The sequence below is a fragment of the Microcaecilia unicolor genome, chromosome 11 (genome assembly GCF_901765095.1).
Source record: "Microcaecilia unicolor chromosome 11, aMicUni1.1, whole genome shotgun sequence".
Lineage (NCBI taxonomy): Eukaryota > Metazoa > Chordata > Amphibia > Gymnophiona > Siphonopidae > Microcaecilia > Microcaecilia unicolor.
In genome coordinates, this window is record NC_044041.1 from 150668736 (window position 1) to 150693398 (window position 24663).

At 45.0% G+C, this 24663-nt stretch overlaps 1 protein-coding gene across 1 annotated transcript in view; it reads left to right on the forward strand.

Moving 5' to 3' along the window:
• Window positions 1-21789, forward strand: part of NOVA2 (NOVA alternative splicing regulator 2) — a 428993-nt gene extending 407204 nt beyond the window's left edge. Inside the window, exon 4 of the mRNA XM_030219616.1 lies at window positions 20385-21789. Coding sequence (XP_030075476.1) covers window positions 20385-21398 — 1014 coding nt within the window. The 3' untranslated portion in view covers window positions 21399-21789. The remainder of the gene's footprint in view (window positions 1-20384) is intronic.
• Window positions 21790-24663: the final 2874 nt, after the last annotated feature.

Genomic DNA, 24663 nt, shown 5'->3' on the forward strand with positions numbered 1-24663 from the left:
CCCCCAGGGTGTCCACCATCAAATTAAGCGATAGGGCCTCCGACTTCGATACATTTAGTTTAAGACCAGAAAGCTGGCCAAAATCTGCGAACATCTGAAGTACAAGCAGTAACGTCCGCCTCAGATCAGTCACAATTAACATAATATCATCTGCAAAAGCCATACACTTTATTGGAGCACACGCCTTTGATACCTCAATCCCTGTTATATGCAAATTACCTCTAAGTTGCACTAGCACAGGTTCTAAGAAAAGAATATATAGTAAAGGCAAAAGCAGGCAACCCTGTCTGGTGCTTCTCCCCCCCAAAAAATACCTCAGATGCTATGCCATTCACTAACACGGCCGCAGTGGGATTTGTGTACAAAGTTTGTATTGCCTGAAAGAAAAATCCATCTATACTATAGGAGCCCAACAGAGAGAACAGGAATGGCCACTCCACCCTATCAAAAGCCTTTTCAGAGTCAAAGCTAATAACCAAAGCAGGGATGGACAGCTGAGCACAACGTTCCATAGCCAGGATCAGGCACCTCACATTTACTCCAGCATATCGCCCCTTCACAAAACCAACTTGATCATGTCCCACAAGCTTAGGTATGAATACAGCCAATCTATCAGCTAGAATTTTTGCTAACAGATTAAGGTCTACGCTTATGAGAGAGATAGGCCTATAAGACTCCGGCTGTAGAGGATCCTTCCCTGGCTTGGGCAAAACCGTGATCAGTGCTTGATTAGACCACTGGGGAAAGAACCCTCGCTGTATAGCTGTATCAAAGTAAGCTCCCAAAAGGCCCACCACACCTCTATTTAAGATTTTTAAAAATTCTCCACTGAACCCATCTGGTCCTGGGGATTTGTGAAGTTTCAGGCTCTTAATAGCAAACCCACAATATCAGCTTTATGTCTAAGCAAGTATTGCAAAATCTTAGATCTTTATATTGATGAGTTAATACCCAACACATTCCACGAAACTAACTTCAAACCCTTGCGTGCCATCATAATCGCTCAGAAAAACAATTACATAAAAAACATTTGCATAACTTCCTCGCCAGGGAGCCCAGCCTCCTCTCTGGCAGACAACCAACCAAGTAAGCAGTACAAAACCAGTGACAATCATGCTCTTCTTATAAAACCCCCATGCTTGCTCCCAGTAGTACTTAAACCCCCCTTCCCCCCTCCCGTTCCTCCCTGCTCCCTTCCCCCCCCCCAGATCCCCAACCCCCAAGCGAAACACAACGTATCCATAGAGGTCAACGTTTAATACACCCAGTCCCCTCCCCCCCATACACACATTCCCCTTTCCATCATCCCAAACACTTGAGACCCCCACAACCACACAGACCCACACGCTAAGAATCAAAATTTTAAGGAGACATATTTCAGCAATGCAAATGTCAATATGTTGCAACAAAAGAAAAGAAAAACACACAGTTTCCAGTGTGGCTGCCACCCATAACAGGGAACAGAGAAATAATCCTGTATGATATGCCATGGCAAAATCAGTTCAGGAACCACTTGTAACTTAGACGCTTCATTGGATTCAAAAATGTGTATTCTACCATCCTTAACTATACAAAGTCAAGCAGGGAACTGTAGAGTGAATCTTATTGGTTTCTCCACCAAAACTCTACAAATCTCTGAGTAACCTTTGCAAAGTTGCGCCACAGAGGCCGAATAATCCTGAAGCAGGAGCACTTTAGTATTCTGGAACTGTAGGTCCTGCATCGTTCTATATTTCCGTAAAATCTGTTCTTTGTGCGCAAAATTCAAAATCCGGGCCACCACAATGCGAGATCGAGTTGCACCTTCCACAAGTCTTCCTACTCGGTGTGCACGTTCTATCAGCGCTTTGCATTTGACTTGCCATTCCTTATGCTGGTTCCTATCATTTTCAGTTGAAGACTTCTTCCATTTTCTGAAGGATTTTCTTTTAGCTCTAATAGCTTCCATCACCTCACTTTCTAACCATGCCGGCTGTTGTTTGGCCTTCCTTCCTCCATACATGGAATATATCTGGTCTGGGCTTCCAGGATGGTATTTTTGAATAGCATCCATGCCTGATGTAAATTTTTGACCTTTTCCAGCTGCTCCTCTATTTTTTTTTTTTACCATTCTTCTTATTTTATCATAGTTTCCTTTTTGAAAGTTAAATGCTAATGTATTGGATTTCCTGTGTGTAGTTACTCCAGAGATTATTATATCAAATCTGATCATATTATGATCACTGTTATCAAGCGACCCTAGCACCAGATTATGCCCTCCACTAAGGACTAGGTCTAAAATTGTTCCCCCTCTTGTTGGTTCTTGAACCAGCTGCTCCATAAAGCAGTCCTTGATTTCATCAAGGAACTTTACCTCGCTAGCATGACCTGATGTTACATTTACCCAGTCAATATCAGGGTAATTGAAATCACTCATTATTATTGTGTTCCTTGATTTCTTAGCCTTCCTAATTTCTGATAACATTTCTGCATCTGGGCCAGGTGGACAGAGGTACACTCCTATCACTATCCTTTTCCCCTTTTCACATGGAATTTCTATCTGTAGGGATTCCAAGATGTGTTTTGTGTCCTGCACAATTTTTAGTCTATTCGATTCAAGGCCCTCCTTAATGTATAATGCTACCCCTCCACCAATTCAATCCACCATATCACTGCAGTATAATTTGAAGCCTGGAATGACAGTGTCCCATTGATTATCTTCCTTCCACCAGGTATCAGAGATGCCCATTATATGTATCTTTTACTTAGTGCAATATATTCTAACAATGCCGTCTTATTTCTTAGCCTTCTGGCATTTGCATAAAGACATTTCAAGCAATATTTGTTGTTCTGATTTACAACTTGCTCAGCAGTTGACAGTGATAATTTGCAGTCTTTAAAATCTGTTCTTTACATAAAGATCTACAATGGTCCCTATTGCAACCTCGTTATTAGGATGCCCTATCTTCTGTGTTTTGGTGATATCTTTTTAAAGATACCTTGTTCCGAACCAGTAGCACTGTCTTAGAGAAACTGAAACTGGGCAGGTCCATAGATGGATACAGTGGGGGTAAAACCAGGACTGGCTCAGCCTGTTCCTGATAACCTGTAACTTATTTTAATTTTCATTTAACTATGGTGGAAGATAATTGATTGGCTGTCCCAGTATGTCTGATCTAGAAGTGTTGCATCCCACTTAATGCCTGATTTATTTTAGAGAAATAGCCAGTGCGAGCCATAGCATTGCAGGGTGATGTGGGCTGTCATGTTTAGTAGATGTTCCCTTGAACTAGGTCTTTTCAGTATGGGCATGGAGGAATAAACAGCCTTACAGTTTTCACAACCTACTTCAGAAATTCTGCCCTACTATTTTTGTGGGCGTGTGTTCAGCACACTCCACTCATTAGCCACAAGTTTTCTGCACATAACATTTGTATGTCATTAGCTTTCTGCATGGCACGGTATTGCACTCGCAGTAGAAGCCACACACACCACATGCAGTGCTCCTGTATCATTCACAAGCAGATGATCAAAAGCCCCGTGCTGTTCCAAACAGTGCTCTAAAATTAGTGCTGGAACAGCGCAGGGCATTATTGGAGTTTCTCCCTTTTATGGTGTAAAGCCTCGCCAGCGCATCCCAGGATACACTGGGCAGGGCACAGCCATTTTGCAGGCAGCGTTGAAGGATGAAGAAGAAGGCAGGCCACCTCCCTCCTCCAACTCAAGGTAGGGATGGTAGGGGGGATTGACAGCAGCCCACTGGACCACCAGGGACTTCTTGCTAATGCTGGGGGGCGGGGGGGGGGGGGGTTGGGGGGCTGGAGACCCACCGGATCTCCAGACCTCCCTGAACGTGTGTCGGGGGGGGGGCGGGGGGACCGGAGATCTGCCAGACCTCCAGCCCCCTATCGCTGGGAAGGGGGGCATTGGTCGCTGGGCCACCAGGGACTTGTTAGAAATGCTGGGGGGGGGGGGGGGGCTAGGCAGGGCTGGAGACCCACTGGATCTCCAGGCTCCCTGAACCTGTGTCGGGGGAACCAGAGGTCCGCTGGACCTCCAGCCCCCTGTCGTTGGGAGGGGGAGGGGTTGTCGGTTCCTGGTGGGGGAGGTCATCGGTTCCTGGTGGGGTGTTGCATTGGGGGGAATGGGGGCCAGCTAGCATGCAAAGGCATACTGGACAGGGCTCACCATTCCTTCCCATTGGTCTGCAAACCCTAACGCCAGCTCCGAGCTGGCGTAGAGTTTGCTGCAGCCAGCGAGCCAATCTTTGGTGCGCTGGTCGCTGATCATTGGGGATGAATAGATTTAGTATGCATTTGCATGGTATTTGCGCTAAGAGTCCTGTTTTGCATGCATTTGCATGCTAGTTGTGTTCAGAGCCCGTGAGCACGTTGTTTCACATGCTCAGGGGCTCTGATCATGGGGCGGTAGCAAACGCAGGCGCTAGTATGGCACTAACAGTCTCTAGCGCCTGCGTTTGCTTCTGATCATCGGGGTATCACTGAGACAGATTTAGTCATCAATTTGAGCTTCTCCGAAGCCAACATTCCAGCACCCCTTCCTTCAGTACCTCCTGCTGGGAGAGGCTGGAACTCCAGGAGCTGTAAGCTCCCCCCATAGCCAGTTACTGCCTCCTCTCATGTACAACAAATATGTCACTGGTTACCACTCGGAGAAACAGCAGATAATTTACCAATAAAGAGTTGACTGATGCTGGCGTATAGAGATTAAATGGTAATAGCTCATTATAGCTATTCTGCTCTTTTAGATTTTTAATTAGTGATTTTTTTTCAGTTTGTAACTTGTGTTTCCCATCTTTACATTACTTTTTATTCTTTAATTTTTTTAGGGCTGCATTTTGACTGAAATTTATAATCATGATCATGCGATTAATTGCGCAATTAATGGTATGTTATTTATTTATTTTTGTTCCCATTGCAGCTCCTTGTGGCTCTGGGCAATGGAGGGTTAGGAGACTTGCCCAGAGTCACAAGGAGCTGCAGTGGGATCAAAAATGAATAAACAACTTACTTTAAATTGTGGGATTAATCACAATTAAAATTGCAATCGAAATGCAGCCCTAAAAAATAAGAAGTGAAAGCACACATTAACGCCTGTTCTTCTGTGCCTAAATATAAGCCCCACAAAAATGTATTTATCACAAATTTTTGCAAGGCTCATATTTAGGCACAGGAGAATAGGCGCTGATCAGAGTTGCCAAAAAACCTGACCCCTGCCCCATGCCCCTCCATTGTCCCGCCCCATGCCTCTCCCCTAGTCCCTTGCCACACCCACTGTTATAACCTTCCATCTGTCCACATTAGCGTTGCCATCTCAGAAGAAAAAACTGCCATGTGCGTGTACATTTTATGATTATTTCACAAACTTGACATAAGAGAAACAGAGTTCCAGTAACCAAAACCGACAAAAATAAAAAAACACATTCCACACATATATAGAAAACCTGACATAATAAAGCAGTGCTAATGTCCAGGTTTTAAATAGCAACAACACTACCTATGAAAAGGCAGAACGCTAGAATACCAATATAGTCCCTACTGGAAAATGACTTTTACAGCTTCCTACCTAGAAACTAAACACTAGCAGAATACCTCACAGAAAGTACATGCTAACAGAATACTGCACCTTGGTCATATGCACAAAACAGGACAGACCCTCAACAAATCTAAAACAAGAGATCACATATCTGTAATAGAGATATGAAAGCAAAAACTGAACTGGAAACCTCAAGTAGCCAGACTCTGCATGTACAGCAAAAGTACAGAAATAGAAACTGAACTACAATATATTGCCAAAGCTGACACATTCCAATTACTAAATTCAGAACAACTAATATATATATATATATATTTTTTTTAACCTTTGCTTTTTTTACCTTTCTTTTCTGAGCAATTTCTAGATTTGCTTTAGCCCAGTGTCTCTTTTCTGTTTTTCTCTATTTTTCCCTAATTCTCTTGCAAGGTCTCCTGTCCATTTGACATGTGTTCTCACCTATCTTCCCTCTGCATCCCTTATCTGCTCTGTCCTCTATATCCCTCTCTCTATCCTCACATGTTCCTCATCTGCCTTCTCAGTGTCCTATTCCCCCCCCCCCCCAACCGTGTCCAGCATTTCACTTCTGTATCCCTGTCCCTAGGCTCCCTCCATTCATAGCATCTTTTCTCTGTGTTCCTGTTCCATCCACTCTCTCTTCCCCTCTTAAGGTAACCCCACCCTGTGGCCAGCATTTCTCCCTCTCTCTCTCCCCTGCCCATCTTTGTAATCCAGGATCTTTCTCTCTCTTTTTCTCTCCCTCCTTCTCTTGGTCCAACATCTCTCTCCCTCCCCCCATACGATCTATCTCTGTTTTCCCTCCACTGCAGGTGCAGCATCTCTCCCCCTCTACAGTCTGGTCTCTCACTCTCTTTCCTCCACCCCCCACCCCATCCAGAGTCCAGCATCTCTCTCTCTTTCTTCTCCCCTCACCTCCTCATCTGGTATCTCTACACCCCAAAGGGAGGGGTCTGGCATCCGTTGGGTGTGGCATCTCCCCATCCCCAAGTGCTTGGCATCTCTCCCTCCATCCTGTGGGTCTGTCATCTCCCCTCCCCTGTCTGGCAACTCTCCCTCTACCCCCATCCCACAGGTCTGCCTTCTTCACGCACCAACATAAATAGCATCTCTTCCTCTCCCCCCACCCCCATCCTGCGGGTCTGGCAGCTCTGCTCCCCCAAGTGCCTGTATCTCTCCCTCCATCCTGTGGGTGTGGCATTTACCCTCCCCAATTGTCTGGCATCTCTTACTGTCCCCCCATCCTATGGGTTTGGCCTACCCTTCCCACCCACCAACAGGAATATCATCTCTAAAGATGTCAGGAAGTATTTTTTCATGGAGAGGGTGGTGGATGCTTGGAATGCCCTCCCGCGGGAGGTGGTGGAGATGAAAACGGTAATGGAATTCAAACATGCGTGGGATATGCATAAAGGAATCCTGTGCAGTAGGAATGGATCCTCAGAAGCTTAGCCGAAATTGGGTGGCGGAGCAGGTGGGGGAAGAGAGATTGGTGGTTGGGAGGCGAGGATAGTGGAGGGCAGACTTATACGGTCTGTGCCAGAGCCGGTGATGGGAGGCGGGACTGGTGGTTGGGAGGCGGGAAATACGGTCTGTGCCCTGAAAAAGGCAGGTACAAATCAAGGTAAGGTATACACATATGAGTTTATCTTGTTGGGCAGACTGGATGGACCATGCAGGTCTTTTCTGCCGTCATCTACTATGTTACTATATTATGTTACTATGTTCCCCCATGCCCAATCCAGTGGATCTGGCAGTTCTCCCTCTCCCTCACCACATGTCCGGCATCTGCCCACTTTCCTCCCTTCTGGTCCTGGAAAACCAACATGTCGAGGGCAGCGCTAAAAACACACTGCTTCTGGCTGCCCATTGCTTCTCTCTACTTGATCCTGCATACAGGAAGTTAAATCAAAGAAGATGGGACCAAGCAGAGAGAGGCATCGGGGCAGACGGAAGCAGGGCATCTTTAGCATGTCCTGAAACTCGTTGGTTTTCCAGCACCTAGAGGGAGGAAGGGATACCACTGGAGTCAGAGGAGAGAGAGAATGGAAGGAGAGCTGCCAGACCTGCGGGAGGGAAGGGAGGGAGAGAGAACTGCTGGACTGTGGGGCAGGGAACCTGGAGCAGCAAAAAGAAAAAAAGGCTTTTCGGTGCCGGTTTTAAGGATCTGCCTTTGCAAAACCGACCGGTTAGGAACCCTAGCACTGATGTGCCCTTTCACTTTCAGTTTTGTTTGGACACTTGCACATCTCTGTTACTTCTCGTCTGCCTTTGAAAATTGCAGGAGCTTCCTTCAAATTGCAAAACAAGATGAAATCGGCAGTTAAATCTAAAAAAAAAAAAGCATGAAATCCTCTTTGGAAATCCATGTAGGAACCCAGACCTGGAGAAAAAACCCTGACAATAACTATAGGGCTGATATTGAGACCTTGGGAGGGAGCCCAGCTAAGTTCTGCAGTTGCAGTTGGCAGTGAACCCGGAAATTCAATGCCGGGGCCATATCCAGTGACCAGCATTGAATTTCCGGGGCTTTTGGCCGCTAAAATTTAGCCAGTTAAGGTAATATTCATCAGCTGACTGGCTAAGTTATAGCAGTCAAAAATAGACCTGCTATTTACGTGGATCTATCTAACTGCTAAACTTAACCGGTCAAACAATGAATATTGGTTTTAACCAGCTATGTCGCATGACATATCCGGTTACCAGGCTAGCCACTAAGCAGTAATATTCAGCTGAGGTAGCCAGCTTTCTCAAGCTGAATATTAGCGCTTATCCTTCTTTAGGCTATTTAACCGGCCAGGAGTCATTCCCGGCCAGTTAAATAGTTGTAAATATCAGCTGGTATGTGTCAAAAGCCCTTGTTTACTTCTCTGCATGCTGTGGAATACTCCATGGCGTTATTAGCATTCATTTTAATTCAGTGTGCGGCCATGTGTTCTGTGCGAGTTAACACCTGCACTCAATCCCTCTCTGCATCACTCAGTGGGTAAAACCCATGTATAACCCTCGGTAGCCACGGGCTAGGCCCACGGTACCTTTCTGCATCGGTTCCTCATTTTTCTGGAAGGATTGATTAGAATGTTTCCCATCTGACTGCGTCGCACTGCATAGTGAGGATTAGAGTTTAATGAGACAGGAATCTAGACCAGAAGTGGACACTATGGTCCTTGAGGACCATAACCCAGTTGTGTTTTCAAGATTGCCACAGTGAATATGCATGAGATCTATTTGCATACAATGGATGTAGTACATGCAAATCTATTTCATGCATATTTGTTGTGGAAATCTTGAAAACCCGACTGTATTATTGCCATCAAGGATTGTGGTTGCCTGCCCCTGATCTAGAACCTGAAGATTCAGCATTCAAGTCTGTGCCCAAATGTGGTAGTGTGGATAATGCCATTTAATAAGATACTGACTTCAGGTCTACACCTTAAATCTAAAAATATCCAGATGCAGTGCCATGTAGAATGTCTGTTTTCTCAAGTGCTTAGTTTTGCATAATCCTGTCTCTTCATAGAAATATGTAAACAGAATATAATGACAGAAAAATACCACACAGCCTTAACAACCTGCCCATTCACACCAGCTCAGCTCAGTTCTATAATCTCCATCAGTTCTCATCTCCACTGGGAGGCTGTCCCACACAAACACTACCCTTTCCATAAAGAAATATTTCCTTACATTTCTTCTGAAAATATCCCCTTTCACCTTCATCCTATGCCCCTGCATTTTAGAGTGGTTTATCGCATGGAGATATTTAACGTCTTCAACAAAACTTGGGCTTCCTTTTCGATTATGACCCTCTTTGTTACTCCTGAAGTAGGTGGTGTTTGCTGAAACACAGTTCTGTGTTGAGTCCACTTTATTTTAATAGTGCTGCATCATAGACTCCCTGGTGATAAATTGTCATTCTCATAATGGCCCTTTGGCCCCACATTGGTGATTTTCAAACAGATTTTTAATCTTTTATCTCTTGACGTTCTGGTGCATGTTTTTGTTGTTAGATGGTTTCTGTGCCACTCCTACTTTTGCCTTCTTTGATTACATTACATGTAGAGGTTTTTTCTCCTCTTTTTAGTTTTTGCCTTAGGGGTGTTATGATAAAGACATTAATATGCAAACAAACCTTTTCCAGAGAAGGGTAAGTAAAAGAACTAGAGGACATGAATTAAGGTAACAGGTGGGTTGACTTAGAAGTAATGTTAGGAAGTACTTTTTCACGGAGAGGGTGGTGGAAGACTGAGACAAAAATGGTAATAGAATTCAAGAATGCATGAGATAAGCACAAAGCAGTGGCGTAGCCAGACCTGACATTTTGGGTGGGCCCAGAGCTAACATGGGTGGGCACTATGTATATAGGTTATGAGTAGTCTTTCTTGGGATACATACAGAACATAGCTAGAATGTTTCCTCTAACAGCTTTCCATAGGAAAAATGCATTCAAATTCTGATAGCACCTCAATAATAGCAACACAAAATCCCTTCACTGCCAGGTACTTTGTGAAGTAACACTATATCCTGCAAAGAAGCTTCTTAGAGCCTATGCTGCAAACACCAATTCTGAATAGGAATACCAGTAACAGTACCTTTAAAAAGGCAGCAGTGAATACAACAGCAATACACATCCCATTGGAATAGCCAGACAAGTCAGACTCATAGATCCTCACACAAACCACATGCCAGCAGAATCTGTCACCTGCTCGGTCACAGGTAGAGCACAGACCAACCTTATCAATTACAAAATAAAGGACCAAAATTTTAAATTTGTCCTGTAGTCCTTCCTTTCCCTACCCCCCTCCCATCCATCCCAGTGGCCCAGCATCAGCCCTCCCCTACTCTCCCCATCCATCCACATAGCCCAGCATCAGCCTTTCCCTTCCTCACCATCCTTCCCGTAGCTAGGCATCAGCCCTATCCTACCCCCACCCCTCCCTATAGCCTCAGCCCTGCCCTACTTCTACCCATCCCCTGCCCTTCCCATTCTCACCCTTCCCCACCCTGAAGCACACCAGCATTAAATATAAAACATTTTGGTTTTTTTAATGTCCTTTGCACTGTAGAGTCCATCCCCACCCAGAAATCAGCCTACATTAAATACAAAACTTGTTTTTTATTTTAACCTGGGCACTGTAGAGCCCACCCCCACCCAGAAACTCGCCTTTATTAAAATTTATTGTTGGTGGGTTTCTGGGTGACGGTGAGCCCGTCACTGAGGGAAAAAAAAGTATATTTAATGATTATACTTTTTTTCCATAGGCAGTGAAGAGTCACCCCCACCCAGAAGCCCACCACAGGCATTACATTGTATATAATACAAATAAATATATACATATTTTTTACCTGGGCAGCTGGGCTTCAGTTTTCCAAATTCTTATACACACCATACACTTGTGTGCACGTGGTGGCAGATGACTCAGAGCACTGTAGATTGTGCTCTGTGTGCTGCTAGCTCCTGTGCTTGCCTTGACCTGTGCAGGAGAGGGCTGAGGCCTGGGGGGAGGGGGGCTCAAGTCAAAGCTGATTAAGTGAGCTTGGGATAGCCCAGTAACTCCTCCAGCTACTGCTGGCACGGTGGACACCCAGAGCCACGTCATCATATGGTATCGCTACCGCATAGGATGGATGGAGGGAACTACGACGCGCTGCGCGGCCGCGATGGGACCTGCTGCTGCTGCAACTGCATTTTTCAGCACCACCGCCGCCGAGCCGAAGGTAGGCGGGCTGAGCAGAGACCGCAGTGCGACGTGGTGCTTAGTGTATGTGCGCTTGGGTGGGCGTGCCTGAGGGAGCCTGGAGAGATCAGCTCAGCTGAGCCAGAGCGAGCGAGCCGGTGCCGACTGCCGACGTGCCGTTTCTCGTTTCTGCTGAGGTTGCTAGGCTGGGCTACCCCTCTCTTCCTCCCTCCGGCGCTGCAGTAATCTACCTGGGATCCCGGCAGCATTGGCGATGTATCCACGCTGCCTTTGCACTGCCCCGGAAGCCTTCTCTTAAGGCACCTGCCCGCGAGGTCCAGGATCGATCGCACGATTCCGTCACTCTACCCCTCTCTTCCTCCCTCCCTCCGGCGCTGCAGTAATCTACCTGGGATCCCAGCAGCATTAGCGATGTATCCACGCTGTCTTCGCTAATGCTGCCAGGATCCCAGGTAGATTAAAGACTGCAGCGCCGGTGGGAGGGAGGAAGAGGGGATAGACGGAATCGTGATCGGCGGTGGCAAGCTGTTTTGGGGGGGGGGGCTGGGCTGCTGTCGGGTCTGGGAGCTGACGGACCCTGCTTCTGGGTGGGGCGGGCCTGAGGCTAAACTGGGTGGGCCTGGGCCCATCCAGGCCCACCCGTAGCTACGCCCCTGGCACAAAGGATTCCTAAATGGAAAGAGAATTAATTCAAATACTGCAGTTGGGAATTATGGCTAGTGCCAGGCAGATTTCTATGGTCTGTGCCCTGAAAATGGCAAGAACTGCAAAAGACTAAGCATGCATATGTTGGGCAGACTGGATGGACTATGCAGGTCTTCTACTATGTTAAAATCCAGCCGATATTCAGCCATTTTCTTTTTGCAGCCACAAGGGGCAGGAGCGAGTGCACTTCCCAGTCAGGTTAGGACAGATTTTGTGCTGTTCTAACTTGGCCAAGTTAGCTATGCAGGTACCAGTACTGAATATTGTCGGCACGCAAATAACCACCGGCGCGTCCTAGTGCCGCCCCTTATCTCCCCACTTTCAACATGGGTGATCAGAGACAATATTCAGTGGCATTGCCCAGTTTAGTGCTGCTGAATATCAGAAGTTGGGCAGCTCAAAGAGATTTAAGCAGGCTGGAGGTGGCTATTCCATACTGAGGAATGGGCATACAAGATACCAGTGCCATGTTCTGGAAGTAAACTGATGCATCTTATATGTCTGTATCATCTGGTGGGCACTTCAGAGAGGACCTCTCCCCCTACCCAGGCCTGCTACAGCTTGGGGTTGAGGAGCAGCCAGCTTCACACATGAATATAAAAGGGGCAGAGCTCAGAAATTCAGAGCTCTAGCTGCCTCTGCTGGACCCCAGCTTTTCTTGCCCTCACTGACAGGCGCTGGACACCAGTGAAGATTTTAGAGGCTTACTAGTCTGTGAAGATTTTAGAGGCATACTAGTCTACAGATGCAGAGTATAATTTAGAGAGTCACTAAAAAGGGACTTCACACATAGCAGGTGCTGAGACAACCACAGACTCAGAGCAGAGACCTGGGTCTATGTCTTACAGACTATGCAGCAAATCTAGGAAGGTAAGATGTTTGTCAGTGCTGGTGGTGAGTAGAATTCCCAAAGTCACATCAAGGAAGAGCATAGATAGTACAGGTATTCTATGGGGACTGGAGACTTACAGCATTTTCAGTGTCATATGCAGATTCACAGTAGGTGCAGAAAGACCCTATGTAGTGAAAGGGAACCAGAGACTGACAGCAGGGACACTGCAAGCGGTGCACCGCCGGGGCTCCAGAGTCAAAAGAGGTACTGGAGCATGCAGGTGGTATGCACACAGATAATGCCATACTTAACAGCAGATATAGAAAGAGTGTAGCCCTGCATCATAGTGGCTAGATACAATACAGGAAGTAAACAGGGACTCAAAACAGATACTGAAACACCACAGGTGATATTTTTGTAGCAGGAGTTGAGGAACATTCTAGTGCTTAGAGCTATAGGCCAAGCCAGGGGTTCAAATCCTGCTGCTTCTTGTGACTTAAGTGACTGGGCTCCATCTCAGGAGTTGGGTCGGCATAACCACCATTTTTATTTTATTTATATACCAAATACAAGGCCAAAAGCTGTTGGAGCAGTATACATTCAGGTACAGTGGGTATTTTGCCCAAGATCACAAGGATCTGCAGTGGGATTTAAACCTGGATCCCCTTGTTCTCAGCGTACTGCTCCAACCATTAGGCTACTTCTCTGCTCCAAACCACTGCACAGTGCTGATCTGGGGGGGAGGGGCAGAGACAGATGAGTACAGGGACACTGGAGCACCTGCCTTACATCTAGTCACTACAGCTACATCTTCTACCCCTTCCCTCCTCCCCTGATGCCGTAGAACTGGGAGTAGTAGGGCACACCCCTTAACCACTAACCCACCATGACCAGACCCATGAAAACTACCTATATCCATATATACATACCTATATCCATATATCCACCCAATCTCACTCTCTCATAAAATGGCAAATCCGAAAATAATTATAAAATTCTTTATGGGGAAGCCCGAACTCCTGCTGAAGCTGAGAAAACTCTTCAACATAACCCCTTCTAAAAGCTGGTAACAATACAGCCCATACCAAGTCCACCCTACAACCACTTCCAGATTGCAATCCTTCCATTTCTCCAACTCCCAATTAAAAGGCATTAATAAAGATTTTGCATGATCTGGCGCACTATGGGTATGCTCTCAAATGTGCCACCATAAAGATAATAGATATTTAGTGAACAGGTTGGGTAATGCACAGGACTCCCATAGCCCCTTTGCACTCAGGGCAAGAAAAATGAAGCGCCTTTGGCCAACAAAGCTTGCTTCAAGGCCACATACCTTTTAGACATAATGACATCCTATAGTATATCTCCTATCAAACTGAGCTCTCTTTTTCATCAAGCACTGCCATTTCCTCCCCTCACCCTCCCCACTGACAGTTTGAACTTCGTGGGTGTGGCTTGGATCTCTTTCAGGGAGAGAAAACTAACAACTTATAGCAGCAGCTTCAGAGAGCATTTTCCATCTCACAGATAGGCTGCAGAGAATACCTTCTCCTGCTTTAGACTTAGCCTGGCCTCAGAATGACATCCTATAGTATATCTCCTATCAAACTGAGCTCTCTTTTTCATCAAGCACTGCCATTTCCTCCCCTCACCCTCCCCACTGACAGTTTGAACTTCGTGGGTGTGGCTTGGATCTCTTTCAGGGAGAGAAAACTAACAACTTATAGCAGCAGCTTCAGAGAGCATTTTCCATCTCACAGATAGGCTGCAGAGAATACCTTCTCCTGCTTTAGACTTAGCCTGGCCTCAGAATGACATCCTATAGTATATCTCCTATCAAACTGAGCTCTCTTTTTCATCAAGCACTGCCATTTCCTCCCCTCACCCTCCCCACTGACAGTTTGAACTTCGTGGGTGTGGCTTGGATCTCTTTCAGGGAGAGAAAACTAACAACTTATAGCAGCAGCTTCAGAGAGCATTTTCCATCTCACAGATAGGCTGCAGAGAATACCTTCTCCTGCTTTAGACTTAGCCTGGCCTCAGAATGACATCCTATAGTATATCTCCTATCAAACTGAGCTCTCTTTTTCATCAAGCACTGCCATTTCCTCCCCTTTGAACTTCGTGGGTGTGGCTTGGATCTCTTTCAGGGAGAGAAAACTAACAACTTATAGCAGCAGCTTCAGAGAGCATTTTCCATCTCACAGATAGGCTGCAGAGAATACCTTCTCCTGCTTTAGACTTAGCCTGGCCTCAGAATGACATCCTATAGTATATCTCCTATCAAACTGAGCTCTCTTTTTCATCAAGCACTGCCATTTCCTCCCCTCACCCTCCCCACTGACAGTTTGAACTTCGTGGGTGTGGCTTGGATCTCTTTCAGGGAGAGAAAACTAACAACTTATAGCAGCAGCTTCAGAGAGCATTTTCCATCTCACAGATAGGCTGCAGAGAATACCTTCTCCTGCTTTAGACTTAGCCTGGCCTCAGAATGACATCCTATAGTATATCTCCTATCAAACTGAGCTCTCTTTTTCATCAAGCACTGCCATTTCCTCCCCTCACCCTCCCCACTGACAGTTTGAACTTCGTGGGTGTGGCTTGGATCTCTTTCAGGGAGAGAAAACTAACAACTTATAGCAGCAGCTTCAGAGAGCATTTTCCATCTCACAGATAGGCTGCAGAGAATACCTTCTCCTGCTTTAGACTTAGCCTGGCCTCAGAATGACATCCTATAGTATATCTCCTATCAAACTGAGCTCTCTTTTTCATCAAGCACTGCCATTTCCTCCCCTTTGAACTTCGTGGGTGTGGCTTGGATCTCTTTCAGGGAGAGAAAACTAACAACTTATAGCAGCAGCTTCAGAGAGCATTTTCCATCTCACAGATAGGCTGCAGAGAATACCTTCTCCTGCTTTAGACTTAGCCTGGCCTCAGAATGACATCCTATAGTATATCTCCTATCAAACTGAGCTCTCTTTTTCATCAAGCACTGCCATTTCCTCCCCTCACCCTCCCCACTGACAGTTTGAACTTCGTGGGTGTGGCTTGGATCTCTTTCAGGGAGAGAAAACTAACAACTTATAGCAGCAGCTTCAGAGAGCATTTTCCATCTCACAGATAGGCTGCAGAGAATACCTTCTCCTGCTTCCACCCACCCTACCCCTCTACCCACCCACCCCTAGAGTGACATGTCTTATATAACCTCCCTATCAACCCACTCATTACTTTACCTCACCCATTTCTATTCTTCTATCACCTTCTCCCACTACTCCAACCAGTTACACCTAATCACACTGACCACCCTTCAACATCTTCTGTCCTTCTGTGACTGTTCTCTTGTGCTTGACTGCTTAAATATTTTAAATTTAAATGCTTTACTTTTTGTCTATTAGATTGTAAGCTCTTTGAGCAGGGACTGTCTTTCTTCTGTGTTTGTACAGCGCTGCGTACACTTTGTAGCGCTCTAGAAATGTTAAATAGTAGTAGTAGTAGGGTTCAGCTCATAATGCCACTCCCACATATGGCGAATCTGTGCAGCTTCATAATACCCCTGGACGTCAAGGATGCCCAGGTCTTCCTCCATCTTATGCTTCCAAAGTATCTGCAGCCAAGTGGATTAGTTTTGAGCATACTATTTATTTATTTTAGTGCATTTCTACCCCACATTTACCCACATGAGCAGGCGCAATGTGGCTTACAATAAATCAGGTGGTTACAATACATGACAAAGATGGCATAGTAACAGAAAGTGACAGGGGGTAGGGACAGGGGAAAACACAGAGGAAATGTCAGGGGCGAGGCGACGGCAAGTGGGATATGCTAAATAGTGGAGCTGCCTGTGGAATAAGCCTTGCTGAATAAGAACGTCTTTAAGGACTTCTTGAACAGTTGGTGGTCGGCAAGCTCCTTAAGCTGGTTCGGCAGGACGTTCCAATATTTAGGACTGACGTAAGGGAAGGATGATGCAAGAAGAGTCTTATATTTAACATTCCTGCAGGTTGGAAAATGGAGGACGAGGTAGGACTATGACAGGAATAAACCTCACTCCTAAGCCAGAGCATGTGGAGTTTGATCTCAGTCTCTCAAATTTACTGCTAATGCCCACTGCTGTACTTGCATTGTGCCAAAGAGAGCTTCTTTCTGGAGTTCATAAGATATAACGTGTTGGTATCTGTGGGGGTAACTTTATAATGGTTTTGTTCACCTAAAGCCAGTTTTATGTATGGAAAAGCCTATTATAGAATTGTGCAGCCATGTATATGTACCTATAAGATCACATATAGGTTTTCCAGGGTGAGGGTGTATTTTTTAAGCTACAGGGGTACATGCACACTAGTTTTGGAGCAGGTAAAAATACGTGCATTGACATTTGTGCATGGTAGGGCTGGTTCTGGGAGCTTATTATAAAGACACACTTGTGCCTATGTTATCTTTATACAATATGCACTTTTTTTCAGATTTAATTTAATCTCAACATTTGTATTGTGTTTAGCTCCAAAAAGCACAAGACTAATTCCAGTAAAACTTTAAAAAAAAAAAAAAAAAAGGGAAAGAAAGAAACAGCAGATAGCATCATAATATGTCATCAATAAGCAAAATACAAAACAGCCATTTGAACCTAGACAGCCTGTTATAAAATTACCCCTCAGTGTTTTTCTGTGTCCATGTGGATTTGTGTGTATATCTGTCTGCCTTCTATTATGTGTACATGTGTTTACCTATGGATCATGCCTACTATATGTCTACCTTCAACTAAAAGTATTGACAGAAGAATTATCTCATGTAAAATTATCTACAAAAAGTACGGGGACTCATTTGTACGATTCTTAAATTTAGCGCTTACTATGTGCTCTGCTCCGATTTTGGCCCAAGCTTTTCTGTGTAACTTTTAAACCCCACACAATGTTACAGGAAATTAAGGAGTCCTTTTACCAAGCTGTGGTAAAAAGACCCTTGCTGTGGCATCGGCACTCAGGTTTGCCATGCGCCAAGGCCCTCTTTTATCGCAGCAGGTAGCAGGAGATTTTTTTTTTTTTGAAAGAAGGGAATGGCCATGCGGTAATTTAAGCACTTGCTGTATAGTCATTTCCTAGGGGAGCCCTTAGCACCTCCTATTTAGGAGGTAGTAAGGGCTCCCGTGCTAACCTGGCAGTAATGTGCTGCCTGATTACCACCAGGTAAGGCCCCGGCACTTTAAAAAAAAATTCTGAGCACCAGAAATGGCACATGGCACACACCGGAACTATCACCAGGCTCCTGTGGTAGCCTGGAGGTAGGGTCGATTTGCCACATACCATTGCCATGGTAGCCCTACTGTGGCTTTGTAAAAGAGCCCCAAACTCTTTCAGCAAAAGAATCCACTGTTTTGGAAGAGTGCAAGCAATCATACCATCTCACAAACCGTATAAGGCTCTGTATAATATGTGACCATCTCTAGGAAAAGGTGACTAAAGTCTCCAGAAACAAATAATGAAGTTTTAATGAATTCTGTTAGAGGAAACAATTTGTAATACAACAATCCAAACCCCATTTTTTATTTAAAAAATAAAAAAAGTTATAGAAATTCAAACATGTAACTTTTTCAGATTGCTTATGAATCCATGACATGAAAAATCAGCCATTCTCAACATTTTGGAGCTGCTACTTTAGTCACCTTTTCCCAGAGATGGTGCATATGACCTCTAAATCTGCTTCTCTAAGTATCAAATACTTAGACCTGCCATTCAAGTGGATGACATGGGTAAGAGAACTAACAGGCTCATTTTCGAAAGAGAGGGACGCCCATCTTTCGACACAAATTGGAAGATGGGCATCCTTCTCCCAGTGTTGTCCAAATCAGTTTAATCGAAAGCCGATTTCGGACGTCCCCAACTGCTTTCCGTCGCAGGGACGGCCAAAGTTCAAGGGGGCGTATCGGAGGCATAGCAAAGGCGGGACTTGGGCGTGCCTAGCACATGGACGTCCTTGACCCATAATGGGAAAAAAAGGGTGTCCCTGACGAGCACTTGGACGACTTTACCTGGTCGTGTTTTTCTTACGACCAAGGCAAAAAAAGGTGGCAGAAATGACCAGATGACCACCAGAGAGAATTGGGGATGACCTCCCCTTACTCCCCCAGTGGTCACTAACCCCCTCCCACCCTCAAAAAACATCTTTCAAAATATTTTGTGCCAGCCTCAGATGTCACACTCAGTTCCATCACAGCAGTTTGCAGGTACCTGGAGCAGTTTTAGTGGGTGCAGTGCACTTTAGGCAGGTGGACCTAGGCCCATCCCCCTCCCTACCTGTTACATTTGTGGAGAAAACAGCGAGCCCTCCAAAACTCACCAGAAACCCACTGTACCCACATCTAGGTGCCCCCCTTCACCCATAAGGGCTATAGTAGTGGTGTACAGTTGTGGGTAGTGGGTTTTAGGGGGAGTTTGGGGGGCTCAGCAGACAAGGTAAGGGAGCTATGTTCCTGGGAGCATTATATGAAGTCCACTGCAGTGCCCCCTAGGGTGCCCGGTTGGAGTCCTGGCATGTCAGGGGGACCAGTGCACTACAAATGCTGGCTCCTCCCACGACCAAAGGGCTTGCATTTGGTTGTTTTTGAGATGGGCGTCCTTGGTTTCCATTATTGCCGAAAATCAGAAACGACCAAGTCTAAGGACAATCATCTCTAAGGGTGACCAAAATTTCAAGATTTTGGCGTCCCTGACCGTATTATCGAAACGAAAGATGGATGTTCCTCTTGTTTCGATAATACGGGTTACCCCGCCCCTCCATCGGGACGTTTTGCGAGGACGTCTTCAACAAAACTTGGGCTTCACTTTCGATTATGCCCCTCCGTGACACCTAGATACAGGACAGGCTCATAATCACAAGGCTTCCATATACAGTAATCCTATGAACTAAGTTATTGGTAAGTGTCCTTTAATTGAATGGATATGGGCTTTGTTGACTTGTAGAACTCTCCTTGGTGCTGAAACTCTTCTAAACTGGGCACAGCTTTCTCCAGGTTATACAATAATACTGAAATTATTTCTCTGTTCAAATAAATGCATTTTTTAGGGCTTACATCCTTCTGACATTTGATGATTTTCCATTGAGATTTGGAGGTCCAGTTGAACTTACATTTGCCACCCACTTGATCAAGTGATGTTGATTTTTTTTATGAGTACATAGATTCATCAACAAAACAGTTGCAGGGCAAGTCCAATGCCAAGGGTAAGACAAGGTCAAATCCAAAGGCACAGAATGATAAAAAGGACTTGTTCCAGGGTCATACAAAAAAAGCTAGTGACAGAGCTAGGATTAAAATTCAGGCATGGAAATAAAAGGACAGCATAAAGTCATACATATCCAGTGGCAAAGCTGGAGATTAGAACTCAGACATGGGAGGGCAAACCAATTTGCTCAAAGGTCATACATATCCAGTGGCAGAGAGAAATAATCATTTATGCTGTGGTCCACTGCTTTAACCCTTAGATCTCTTCTCTGTGAAGATGAAGGATTTCAGACTGTGTTTTAGATTCCAGAGTTACAATTTCTAGCTTCTGCAAATCCAGCCCAATTACTTTCTATTTTACTTCTTTTCTTTAATATTTCCTATGCAGGCAAAGGTCATTGTTCCTAACAGCACCGCGGGGCTGATCATTGGGAAGGGAGGAGCCACAGTGAAAGCCATCATGGAGCAGTCTGGTGCCTGGGTGCAGCTTTCCCAGAAACCTGAAGGCATCAACCTGCAGGAGCGTGTGGTGACTATCAGTGGTGAGCCTGAGCAGATTCACAAAGCTGTGGACATCATCGTTCAGAAAATTCAGGAGGATCCACAGAGCAGCAGCTGCTTGAACATCAGTTATGCCAATGTGACTGGTCCTGTGGCCAACTCCAACCCAACTGGTTCTCCATATGCCAACTCTACAGATGTTCTGCCTGCCGCGGCAGCTGCTGCCACTGCCTCAGGACTCCTGGGACACACCGGCCTGGCTGGAGTTGGAGCTTTTCCTGCTGCCCTGCCTGGCTTCTCTGGCAATGACCTGTTGGCCATCAGCACAGCACTCAACACCTTGGCCAGTTATGGATATAACACCAACTCCATGGGGCTGGGACTCAATTCTGCTGCTGCATCTGGAGTGCTTGCAGCAGTAGCTGCTGGTGCCAACCCTGCAGCTGCTGCTGCTGCTAACCTCCTTGCATCTTACGCCAGTGAGGCATCCACCAGTGCTGCGGCACCAGCCAGTGCCATGGGGGCATTCACACTGGGCTCATTAGCAGCAGCCACTGGTGCTAATGGCTACCTTGGTGCTGCTTCCCCACTGGTGGCTAGTTCCCTCTTAGCCACAGAAAAGCTGGCTGAGAGTGCAAAGGATATGGTAGAGATTGCGGTGCCAGAGAACCTGGTAGGTGCCATTTTGGGAAAAGGTGGCAAGACTCTGGTGGAGTATCAGGAGCTAACTGGAGCCCGGATTCAGATCTCAAAAAAGGGAGAGTTCATTCCGGGATCCAGGAACCGCAAAGTCACCATCACGGGCTCCCCCGCCGCCACCCAAGCAGCACAGTATCTGATAAGCCAGCGGGTGACATATGAGCAGGGAGTGCGTGCCACAAACCCACAAAAAGTGGGTTAAATGGCAGTTCCGTGTTTGATGCCGGGCTCTGTTTGTGTAAGGAAAAAGGGGAGAGTTTGTGGTAATGGTATGATAAAGGGACCTGCTACAAGGAGAAAAGAAAAGAAAAAAGAAAAAGCTGAGAAATAATTAGGAAAAAATCTTTGCTTAATATATGAATTTTGCCAATGAACCTTTCAAAGATGTGTGTGATATGTATATATTCCAGTTGGGGGTTAATTTTAATAGAAAAAAAAGCAAAAAAATATTTTTTTTTTCATTTAGTTACCTTGGTTAACTTGGTTTGTTCCCTATGCACTGCATCAATGATGCATTTTATAAATGTGGCCAGCCAACTACGCCCACAAATTATTATTCTTTTTAAAATAATTCCACTTCCTATATTAGTTTGAGGAACAGGGCAAGTTTATGTGTGTGTGTGTGGGGGGGGGGGGGGGGGCGGGTAGACTGATGATCGTCATTTTCAATCACTGACAAAGTGGAGCTGGGAATCTGCACTTCCTGGTAGCACTGAAATTAAAAGGATTGGTTGGATCTTTTTCTTCATTGGTCCCTTGCTTCAGGGATCATGTATGTTCCTGTCTTGCTGTGTCTCAAATACAGATATCACATGTGGAGTGAACTGTATAAACATATAGTTAATATTCAAAAGCACTTCTCTAGATAACAGCATCTGCTATCTAGATAAGTGCTGCTGACTAGGATATTCAGCAGCGCTATCTGGATAGTGCCCCTGAATATCCTTACAGCCTGCCTTGACACTATGCAGCAGAGCCAGGGTGGTCTCAGAATTTATCCAAATAGTGGCATTAGTCTGCTATTCAGATATTGTCCCAGATAACTTAAGACAGATAAAGGATGTCTTATGTTTTCTAGATAAGTTATCCAGATAGCAGACTGAATGTTGCCACTATCTGGGTAAGTTTTGGTTCTTATTGTCTTATCTGGATAGTGGCACTGCAGCTGACCTTTAAAAAAACCACTGACCACGGCAGCTGAATATTGACCCGCTAGAGTCTTGGTTAAGACATGCATTTAACATTCTCTGAGACTTTTAAAGGGGTTAAGTGCTCCTGTCGGTTGGAAATAACCAAGTTCTTGTGAGCTTGAGATTGAATCTGAAACAACAGTATCTTTTCCCAGGAAAGATGGATCATGATTGAGCTCTTCTGTCCCCACAATGAGAAATAAAGACCAAACAAACTGAAAATCAAAGCTTTGAAATCAAATCCTGCCAAACTGCTTTGCTTAGTTCAGCACAGAAAATCCAGCTGCTATTTATTAGGAATTATAGGTCTCTGTAGGCTGCTTAAATGCACTTCCTGTGATACTGCAGGCAGCTTCTGACCATGCCTTCCTGTGGCAGTTTGAAACAAAGCAGTGGGTTTGGTTTGATTGTCATGTCTTTTGTTTGGTGATGAATAAATAACCAGTAGTCTCATATGTAAAACAAAGTTGCCTAATTTTATAACAATTATGCTGGGCTTTTTGTGGAATTCCTCGGAAAGTCCAATGTGTTTAGCCCCCCAGGATTTAAATTGGATAGTTTTCTCTTTAGTTTGTTGAGTGTAAATGTTTTCCATACTGGTGCCATGATGTACAAAATAAATGATTGTATTTTCTAGTCACACACATTCATGGACAACTGAAGAATAGAGTGTTGCAAGTAAATTTTATCCCCTCCTGTACCTCTATATTAGGATATGTTTTGCCACAGATTTCAACTCTCCAGCTGCAGAATTTAAGACATTTGGTATGGTGTGATTGCCTCCTCCACCCTGCCCTTAGGATCATAATGCCAGCTTCAACCATAGATGGCCATGATTAGCCATGGTTTGACTCCACTATGGCTTCAGGTAGCACAGAATCCTCAACCTAATATTCACTAAAACAAGTGGCCACAATCCCAAGATTTTCAGAAATAGTAGACAATATTTACTGTATGTGCACTGTTGACCATCCATGCTGGGGGTACCCTCCCCAGCTTTTGTCTACCAGGCAAGACCATTGACAAATACAAGGCCAACTGAAGTTCAATCATGGCATTGTGACTGGGGTGGGATGGTGGAAGAAGCCAAAAAACACAGGGTAATATAACCGGGTAATAAGAAAATGTACATTAAAAAAATGTTAGGCCATAGTGCAATAGCTCTTTGTAGATAACTAAACAGTGTTTCTATAGCTCTATGCGATGTTAAGTTTTAGAATTTTGTTCAGTTTTAAGCCTTCTGCCATATGAACAAACCCAGCTTCCTGTTAAGTGAAGATAGCTCTTTTTCCTAGATAGGTTCAGGAAAAAAAGAACCATTTACCATCAAAGGCAGAATTGATGGTTGCTTTGTTGTTGCATGGGTTAATCATTTGTGGTTATACTGTCTCTATAGGCTACTGTGATGCTTTCTTGATCATGACCAAAATACCAATAGCCAAAAAAAAGGTAAAGCATACACCAGCATGCATAGCCCATGAGCTTTGCCTGGCATTATTATGTGCACTCCTAGTCAGAGTGGTAAGGCCTCAGAGGCCAAGCCTTGTTCACACCTGTCTTAACCTCCCAAGAAACTCAGAAGGATTACATTAGAACATTGTTAGCTACTAGAGTGTTTTGAACAGGGCTTCCCAAACCTAGGTGATGACTCACAGCTAATTAGGTTTTAAGGATATCCAAATAAGGACACACAAATTTAATTTGCATGCATTGCAGACAATATATGCTATTTTATCTCATGTGCATTCATTATGGATATCCTAAGAATGGATCCCTAGGATAGATTTTGGATGTCCTAGTTTATATTTCTTGACTGTTACAGAATCACAGCTATTCCCACTGTTTGTGTGAATGCAAAGCTCACCACGGGATTTCAGTGGCCTATCTGTGAACAGTTAAGGGTCAGTCAGATGTCAAAGATTTAAGACAAGACAGTTTTCATAAAAACTATATGCCAGGAGGTTACAGGGGACCATTTCTAGGAAAGAGTCTTAATTCCTTAGAGGGGATATAGGGAACAGACATCAAATTCAGAGGAAACAGTTTTGGAAAATTGTTTTGGTGCATAAATGGCAATCCTCTCTCCCTTTATCTCTTTAGCCTTTGCTCTGGTCAAGACCCTCCACATTGTCACTTACGAGTTTTCTTTTTAGAGCTGAGAGCAGAAGGAAGGGCATGGGCAATTGTATGAAAGGTGGGCTGCTTTCTATTCCCATCTGCAATACAGCTTCACTTGTGCTGGAGGTAGAGACAACCTAGATAGATACTGGACTTGAT